Source organism: Stegastes partitus, unplaced genomic scaffold (assembly GCF_000690725.1).
Source record: "Stegastes partitus isolate 25-593 unplaced genomic scaffold, Stegastes_partitus-1.0.2 Scaffold554, whole genome shotgun sequence".
In the NCBI taxonomy this organism is placed as follows: domain Eukaryota; kingdom Metazoa; phylum Chordata; class Actinopteri; family Pomacentridae; genus Stegastes; species Stegastes partitus.
Window position 1 is genome coordinate 1 of NW_007578285.1, and position 9,418 is coordinate 9,418.

Below are 9,418 nucleotides of genomic sequence, written 5' to 3' on the forward strand. Positions count from 1 at the left end.
CCAACATCCACCAGGCACCTACCCGGCAAACCGGAGTCTCCAGTGCTCAGGAAGCCCAGAGGTCCCACACGGTACCCCACTGTCACCACAATAACGTTTCCTTTTTCTGCGATCTTCTGCCCATTGTAAAGATTGGTATCCGTAATATAACCCATTGAGTTTCCAATCATAAAGCCTCCTCCGAAGATCCAGACCATGACAGGCAAATCAGTGGACACTAGAGGACAAAGAGACAGCTGTAGTGTTGTTGTAATTTAGATGACAGTCAGTGGGTTTCTGTCAGTCTTTACCTGAACTGCCGTGAGGTACCCAGATGTTAAGATAGAGACAGTCCTCACTGCCACTGGTGTCAGACATGAGAGCATTCACCTGAAGACATTCCTTCGCGTACTCAGTGGCCTTCAAAATACCTGACCAGACACACACAATGAAGGAGCAGTGTAAACTTGTTTTTTGTTTTTTTTAAATATCAGGATAAACAATGTTTTCAAAAAAGATCCCAGGTACAGACAGGTACAGGTTGAATACTTAACATTTAACTCCAAACTAATTATAAATATTAAGTTAAAGTTGAAGGGAAAGCTGGCAGTTATGGGCCAAAATACAGTCGTTTGGAAATTCAGAAAGTCCACCCACCATCCCAGCCAGGATGACGCGTCGGTTTCTCAAACCTTCCAGGGATGTCAGCAAAGGGGACGCCCTTGAAGACGTCCATGTAATGGCCAGAGCCAAGATGAATGCTTTCACCCTCCACCATCCCTCCCTCTGTGTACACCACCCCGAGCTACAGAAGTTAAGAATGAGAGGAAAATGACCAAAACAACAAGATATAGAGCTGATTTCTAGATGCATGAGAAGTGTGTGGTACTTACAGAGGTCGCAGAGACCATCTCCAGAAACACAGCAACAGCCACCAAAACCCCCAGCATTGCCATCCTGACTGAAATGTGGAACCAGGTGGATTGTTGGCCGGACTTTTAGGAAGGAGAACCCTCCCCTCAACCAATGTGCAGTGAGTGGGTCTGCTTTTTTCAGTGTTTCATCACGCATGACATTTAACCATTTTGTGTCCACTGAACTTGTCTCGGTGCTGACCTTGGACAACCTCAAGCACTGGCTGAACCGAAATGACATAGTTGTCAACAATAGACTAAGGTCTATCTTTGTATCAAAAAAAGGGGGAAAACAGAGTTAGAATTAGCACCACACAGACATGCATTCATCTTTGTTTGAAAGGTGTACGTGAAAAGTAGGGTTTTCAAAAGAGATGTTTTTATTTTCCAACCTGAGCCTTTGTCAGGAAGCCAATCGTTACTGAGTTTACACAGCTGTCCAACTGTGCTCAAAGTCACACTAGTCTGGTACAAAATTAATCTTTGGTGGCCTTCATCGTGGCCTTTATCATGGCCTACAATTATTACCATTTTTATTTAATTGAAATCATGGTATGACTGTGGCCAGAGAGTGTATATAGTGCAAATCTCCCCCAGAACTTTTTTACTGACAGTTCTGTTCTCTATCTCCTTTATGACTTTTCTTGCAAAGTTTATAGAACCTGTATGTTGGTTTCAATTTTTTTTACAAACCCAGTCTTATTATTAAATAGCCACACCTCATGCCAAGAAATAAAGAAAACGTAGCATGAGAACAGCTTTTGGCTTTTGCTGTTTACATTATCGTGTCATGATTTTGAATGTTATTTGGTTTGAAGAAAAACTGCATGTTTGTTTTTTTAGGTTTTCTGGCAACAGTGAGGCAAAGTAGCTAAAAACATAAATTTGAAAATAAGTTCTTTGTCGAAATTATTGTTAGGCAGTTTTGTAAGACAGCTGGCTTTGCTGAGTTTTACATTTATTTATTTTACCCTAGCTGAAAAACAAATCTTAAATCCATTTACTTGTATGGAATAATGAGAAAATATAATTTAGAAGGGAAGCAGGACAAACAGTGGCTACCTTGTTAGCTAGTTAAGCTCACCAGCTCCCCAACGTTAGCCAGCTAGCTATAGCCCTGGCAAGATCAAGTGCCGCCTGACAATATGCTAACATGTGCTATGTAATTAGGTGTTGCATTTTGGTAAATACAAGGGTCAGATTTCAGGATATATGTTGCTGCGGCATCTCTTTTGAAGTTTCTTCTTATTTGGGACTTGAAACTAAGTTCTGTAAAATAGTTTTACAGAATATTAAACATTTCATATGTTTCCAGACCAGAATTTGTTCATTTTCACCATCCAAAGAAAAAAACTTTTTTATCTAGGAAGCCATTTTAAGTGCTGAATATCTCCAGAAATATAACTTCCAAAGTCATGAAATTTGGTAAGAACACAGATCAAATTGTTGGTAGCAGATCCAAATGATTGGCTGGCTCCAAGAGAAGCAAAATCTTAAATTATTGTCCCTTGAAAATGGATAGCTTTATACTAGTGTGGTATTGGGCCCCCTGAAATTTCCTCTATGTGTGTATCCATATTTCCCACTAGAAATACATTTTTACATTTAGTCTTGTCTTACCTGCGCAATCAGTTGTGAAAGCTTAAAGTCTTTAAATTTTTGTGACCAAGTATCTTGCACTTTTTAAAAAATCTCTGTTTTTGCATTGATATGACACGCGACTATCTATAGGTTAGAAGAATAACAAAGATCCCCTGAAGACTTTCCATACCTGAAATCAGACATTAGTTGATCTGCTTGTCATGTATTGCAGATTCTGAATCAATGAGGCATTTATTTTCAGGCTTTAATCTTGATTTTTTCCTTAGATTTGTCATAAAACATAGTCTCAAATTTTAATGTGTGAAGATGTGTTCAGAATGTGTGTTAAAAGTGGATTGAAGGGCAGCTTTTTAAATCAAAGAAAGTATGTAACATAGCTAAAATTTTAAATAAACATAACTTATGATGTAAAAGTTTCAAGCAAATCAGATGGTCGAACAGAAGTTTCCTGATGATATAAGATGGAATGACCCTATATTATTAAAGCAGAGGACCTGTGCACATCTATACCATATGGTGAAGCTGCATCACTATATGGGTTTACTAAAACAATCAAATAAAACCCAGTAAAACAACATATGCAGATGTCATTCATTTATTTTTCCTGAATCAATACTGACATGACATTGTGCTGCAGGTGCATAGGTGAACACAGACTGTTTTTTTAAAAAGATATCTTTTGGCTTTATTAGATAGGACAGAGAGAGAAATGGGAAAGTAGAATGGGGGAAGGACCTGCAGCAAATTGTCATGAGCGGGACTCGAACCCATGACTGCTGTGTCAGGGACTGTAGCCCCGATACATGGGACACTAGCTCAACCAGGTGAGCTGTAGTGGCGTCTGACCACAGACTCTTTACTCTGAATAGATTGTAGGAAGGTTGGGCAGGGTGCTGGACCAGAAATGCACATAACGCAGCCTCAACCTCTGTCTTATATAGTTTTTGTTCATGTTATTATGGATCTCCAGATACTGTTCTCCACTGTTAGTGAATTTGGGCCACGTAGCGGGCACCTTCAGGTCTCCGTTATTAGGATCTCTGTAGACAAAACAAGTGAAAAGGAAAACTGAAATCATGTAGTTATAGTTTCTATTTCAGTATCTGATTCAGGTTTCTGTGATACTCCCATGTTTTGTGTCTGCAGAATCATACCCAGTTTTGGCAAAGTTGGTCCAGTAGGCAATCATGTAGCCAGACAGGTCACGATGGCGAGGCCAGTACCCCAGTGGTGTGCTGAAAGGCTTTCCGAACACGTACTGCAGGTCGTCAGCATGGTCAGCTCCCATCCAGCTGGGGTAGGGCTTAAAGAGGCCGCCCATACGGTTGGGTTCAGAGAGGAGGTAGGAGTAGGTACGTCCAGTTCTTTGGAAAAACCAGGAAAAAGGTGATATGTTAAAATGACTACATCCGTGCCTGGGATACATAGAAAACTGACGGCCTACTACCCATTCCCAATCACAGATTCCAGTAAAAAAATAGGTTAAAATAGGTCTTCTGGTTTTAGCATTGAGAAGAACAGGAATTTTTTACTCTGGAAACAAAGTTAAAAGCCATGAAAATCATTTTTACTTATGAAGTCGTCCCCGAGTGAGTTTAGCAATAGGTTTTGCCTTTACTGCACCGACCATCATGCAGTTAAAGAGGAGTTATGCCTAGCTTGTATCTCTTTCCTTCAAAAGCAATGTGTGGGACAAAGCTCATCGATAAACTGACACTGACATTGTTCAAACAACATCTTATTCTCACGTGGCGTTGGAAGCATGAAGGTAAAGGGCAGCCTGTGTAGGAACCAGGAAAATGTAGTCTGTTCCAATCTCCACAATAGTTTTCTTGATGGTCGTCTGGCTGGGATTCGTTCCCCAGGCTGACGTGTAAGTGGAATAGGCGTTTTCCAGACCAGCTGCACCCTTTTCCTTAGTGTGGGCAGCCAAGAGTCTCCTTACATCCTCGCTGCAATCAAGGATAGAAGTCCGATAAAACACCTTTCTGCCACCCAAGTTACTAGTGGCTCAGCAGTTCTAGCAAAAGTTTGGTATGATACGCTGAGTAATACTGTCTTTCACACTGATAGAACAGTTTAAACTTACATAGGGGTGTTAAGATTGATAGAGTTGATTGATGGAACATCAACGGCAATGAAGATATGTCCGTCCATGTCGTTGACTCCAGCAATGTAGTCAATGTCAGCTGCATTGTGGAACAAATTTGAAGGCTCATCCGGCAAGAAGTCGCCATCGATCACAGCAGCCAGGACCAGGTTGTTAACAATGGGGTCTGGCAAATACAGACAATCAGTCAAAAAGCGTATTATTTACAGTATTAACTATGTTGTTTGCATCTGGCATTGGCACTTTGCTAAATCTACAGGACAATGTGGCTGATAGAGGTCGACTGATATGGATTTCAGGGGCATACTGATAAAGTAATCAAGGAGACTGATATACAATTGTGAACAAGTTTTCATGCATTTGTTGTGACAAAGTATATCATGGCAGTCTTGGCATGGCAGTTCCAATGACTCCTGCAACTCTTACATTTCTGTGACAGAATCACTGAAACATGAGTCTTTGTCACAAAAAGACAATCATGTATTTTACTTCTTTCATAGATTTACGGCATATTATTAGAAATATGACTAAATTTGCTGGGTCATAAATATACATCCAGCAACTTGAATTATCAGTTTCAATGATGTTGAAAGCTCTAATCATCCAATTTTCTTCGTGGGATGGCCTTTTAATTTCTCATAAGTGATTACAATTGACAACAGCCACTGACTTCTCTGAGCCGTTTTTAACAGCATCCATATGGTACATTCGTCAGACTCAGCCACAAATACCACAATGGGAATGTCTACGGAGATCTGACGATCTGAGAAAGCAAATCATTGGCTTGAACAAGTAAGGGAAGTCACTTGGAACTGTTTCAAAGCAGCGACTGCAAACAGATGCTTTTAAGTATGCGCAAGGCACAGTAAATAAAAATCATCAACATGACATCTAAAAGGAGAAACCAGGAAGTGTAGAGAACAGTCCTTACTATCGACAGAGCTGGCCATATTGAGGGAACCTGCCATTGTTAGTTGTGCAGGATCCGTCATCTTCAAACAGGCAGCCATACCGTCATCGGTGGGGCATTTGACCTTCAATGCAATCTGGGCAGAGAGTTCAGATCATCTCTAATTAATATTCCTGTTATATATTCTCATAAAAAAAAAGTGTGTTAACCTGTCAGAAAAGCTGAAATGTACCTCCTCAGCCAACCTGCGGGGATTTCTATTGACAGCCCAAGGGCAAAGGGCGACACCACTCTGGGAGATGGCTCTCCTGATCAGCCCTTTGTTGTGGGGAGTTATGGTCTAAAGGCAGACAGATGTAGATGCTTTAATATGTTCTGACAACAACCATCCATCTATCTTTTCACACAGTGATCTAAATGCCATGGGGAAAAAAAGTCCTTACCTGGAAGCTAACACTAGCTCCACCTGCAGACTCTCCAAAGACGGTGATGTTGTCAGGGTCTCCTCCAAATGAACGGATGTTTCTGTGCACCCAGGCGATGGCAGCCTGCTGGTCCCACAGACCATAATTTCCTGACAAGTAGCAGACATAATTGAGCTGGTAGAAGGAATTACTAATTTCATGGAATTATATCTGAAGGCACCTACCAGGCATACTGGAGTCTCCTGTGCTCAGGAAGCCCAGAGTTCCCAAACGGTACGCCACAGTCACCACAATAACATCACCTCTGTCTGCGATCTCCTGCCCGCTGTACAGATAGTTATCAAGGAAATTAGCACCCATTGAGCCTCCAACCAAGAAGGCTCCTCCGTAGATCCAGACCATGACAGGCAAATTACTGGACACTAGAGGACAAAGAGACAGCTGTAGTGTTGCTGTATTCTATATTAGTGCAGACCATTTTAGATTGCGGTCTGTGAGCTTTTACAGTCTTTACCTGAGCCGCCGTGAGGAACCCAGATGTTAAGATAAAGACAATCCTCACTGCCTCTGGTGTCAGACATGAGAAGGTTCAGCTGAAGGCATCGCTGCCTGTACTCAGTGGTCTTCATAATACCTGAGCAGACACACACATATAGGGTAAGATTTCTGAAATAAAAAAACGGAATGAACAATGTTTTATGACACATAACATCATAACCCGGTCGAGGCAGATGGCCGCCCCTCCCTGAGCCTGGTTCTGTCCGAGGTTTTTTTTCCCCTGCGGGGGTTTTCGGTTCCTTCCCACTGTTGCGGACTGCTTGCGGACTGCTGAAGCTTATAGGGAATCCAGATGTTTTGGATTGTTGGGTGTTTCTGTTTTTGCCTTTGTGAAGCGCTATGAGATGACTGTTGTTGTAAATATGCGCTATACAAATAAAATTGAATTGAATTGAATTGAATATAGTTGAGGTTTTTACCAGATGTTCATATATCTTTACAGGCTGAAGATAAAACGTTTTCAGTCTTTTAAAGTTAAATGGTCAAGGGCAGAATTAGCAGGTGGGAGTTATGGCTATGATTACTAAAAAGGCAACAACCTGTAGGAGAGAAAGCCACTGGTTCTACCCACCATCCCAGCCAGGGTGACGCTTTGGTTTCTCAAACCTTCCAGGGAGATCAGCAAAGGGGACCCCCTTGAAGACATCCATGTGACGGCGGAAGCCGAGACGAATGTTTTCACCCTGCACCATGCCTCCCTCTGTGTACACCACCCCGAGCTACAGAAATGGAAAAAAGTAGCTGAATTGGTGCAAAACTTTGAAGGAGTTTTCCAACATATTGAACATTATTTTAGAAATAGTTACAAAAACTTCAAGATACATGTGAAGTATGTGTTACTTACAGAGGTCGCAGAGACCGTCCCCAGAAAAACAGCAACAGCAGCCAAAATTCCCAGTATCGCCATCGTGACCCAACTGTGACAACCAGGTGGATTGTCAGTCGACATTTATAAAGGAGAACCCGCCCCAAACCAGTGGGCAGTGAGTGGGCCCTTTCTTTCTCATTGTTGCATCATCCATAATATTTAACCATTTTGTGTCCATTACTCTTTGCCAGTCGTTACCTTGGATAGCCCCAACCAGTGGCTAAACATGGGTAGCAATCAACGAAAGATTAAGGCCAATTTTTGTAGCTGCTTCTCAGCATGCTGATGACTGCACGCTTCCAATTTTGTACAAGGTTTAATTAATTTTAAGTCAAATTCAGTTTAAAAAAATAACATAATTTTCAGTGAAACATTTAAACACACTGGAGGGAACTTGTGTTTTTATTCTGAATGTATTTTTCCTTAAAAAAAGAGGAGATGGGCACCTTTATTTCAGATTGAGTGCTTGCATTTGTCTCTGTTGCAGGGTCTCTAATGCATTGGTCTTCATAAACAAGGTGTAAATGAAATGCAATGTTTGAAATGTGCTTTTTGTTTTCTAACTTGAGCCTCTGTGAGAGCGCCAACCTTTACTGAGTTTACACAGCTGTCCAACTGCCCTCAAAGTCGCACTCATCTGGTATAAATTAAATCCTCGCTTGATTACATCACATCCAACAGTATCAGTTCCAGTAAACTACAGTGGCATTGAAGTTTTAGTTGGAGCTTGGTTGGGTGACAGAACTTGTACTAGTGGCAACCAACACAGATGATCACATGGAGGACGCTGTCAAACACACAGGCTGCCTCAATCAAGTGGCCTCCATCTGATGATATTGGTCAAGTGCCAGTTGTGTACTTATCTCCCAACCCAGTTCCAGATATTCCCATATAAAATAACATATTTTCTGAGTTCTGTTCGACTTGGATTAGGCTATCAAGCAATATTTTTGTATTTGTGGTTAACTTGTCGTACCTGTTCAATCTGTTATTAAAGTTGAACAAAAATAACTTTTTGCATTGTTGTGGCCAAGTATTTTTACATTTTAAAAATATCGACATTTTTCCTTCAATATGGCATGCTACTATATATGGCCCCTCGAAGACAGGAGTTTTTGTGATGACTTAATTAATATATTTATTTTATTTCATCTTACCCATAATCAGAGATTAGTTGATCGACTTGCCCAGTAGTGCAGATTCTGAATCAATGGCATGATGAAGCTTTTATTACCAGGCTCTTATCTTTGATCATAGCCATAACTCCCACCTTCTAATTCTGCCCTTGACTATTCAACTTTACTTTAATAGACTGAAAAGGTTTTATTCTCAAACCTTCCAGTGAGATCAGCAAAGGGAATCCCCTTGAAGGTGTAACGGTGGAAGCTGAGATGGATGTTTTCACCCTGCACCATGCCTCCCTCTCTGTACACTACCCCGAGTTACATTTAATTAAAAATAGGAGCTGAAGTGGTGAAAAACTTTAATGTTTTCCAACATATTGAACAGAATTTTAGAAATACTAAAAAGTTACATGGGACGTATGTGTTACTCCCAGAGGCTGCAGAGACCGTCTCCAGAAACACAGCAACAGCAGCCAGAATTTCCTGTATTGCCATTGTGACCCAACTGTGACAACCAGGTGGATTGTCAGTCGACATGTATAAAGGAAGACACTGGCATCTCTCAGAAATGCTATTCTTTATCTAATTAGCTATGAGTAGTGAGTGTGTATTGTATTAATCTGCCCACTACCTCAGACACATGGCTTCCTTTCCAAAATACCCATGTTTACACAAGCATACATTTCTTGGTGTGTATAAAATATACATTACAGCCACAAACCAACAGGAAGACAACACAGTTAAGCCATGTCTTTTCTCTTGCTGCAGGGTATTGCTGTTCCATAATGAGTATAATGCTGTAACTCAACTTCAGTGAAGAACACACACATTTCAATTTCTTTCCTATTCAGTAAATTCTCCTTGTGGACTCTGCATGCTGGTCTTCCTCTAGTTAAAACAGGGAAGTCGGTCTTTTTACATTCATTAT

The 9,418-nt window shown here is 41.0% G+C and overlaps 1 protein-coding gene across 1 annotated transcript; it reads right to left on the reverse strand.

Moving 5' to 3' along the window:
- Positions 1-3,351: 3,351 nt before the first annotated feature.
- LOC103362076 (bile salt-activated lipase-like) lies at positions 3,352-7,405 on the reverse strand. Its single transcript, XM_008288337.1, has 11 exons — positions 7,343-7,405; positions 7,070-7,217; positions 6,455-6,574; positions 6,165-6,362; positions 5,959-6,089; positions 5,748-5,855; positions 5,537-5,651; positions 4,585-4,771; positions 4,244-4,447; positions 3,650-3,859; positions 3,352-3,535 (listed from the first exon to the last, which is right to left on the reverse strand). Exons 1-11 carry the CDS (start codon positions 7,403-7,405, stop codon positions 3,352-3,354), a joined length of 1,668 nt encoding a protein of 555 aa, XP_008286559.1.
- Positions 7,406-9,418: the final 2,013 nt, after the last annotated feature.

Coding starts and splice junctions, on each gene's coding strand:
- LOC103362076 (XM_008288337.1), bottom strand. CDS start 7,405: ATGGCGATACTGGGAATTTTGGCTGCTGTTGCTGTTTTTCTGGGGACG. Junction 7,218..7,342: donor GGACGGTCTCTGCGACCTCT/GTAAGTAACACA, acceptor CCATTTCTGTAG/CTCGGGGTGGTGTACACAGA. Junction 4,448..4,584: donor ATCAATCTTAACACCCCTAT/GTAAGTTTAAAC, acceptor CCTTGATTGCAG/CGAGGATGTAAGGAGACTCT.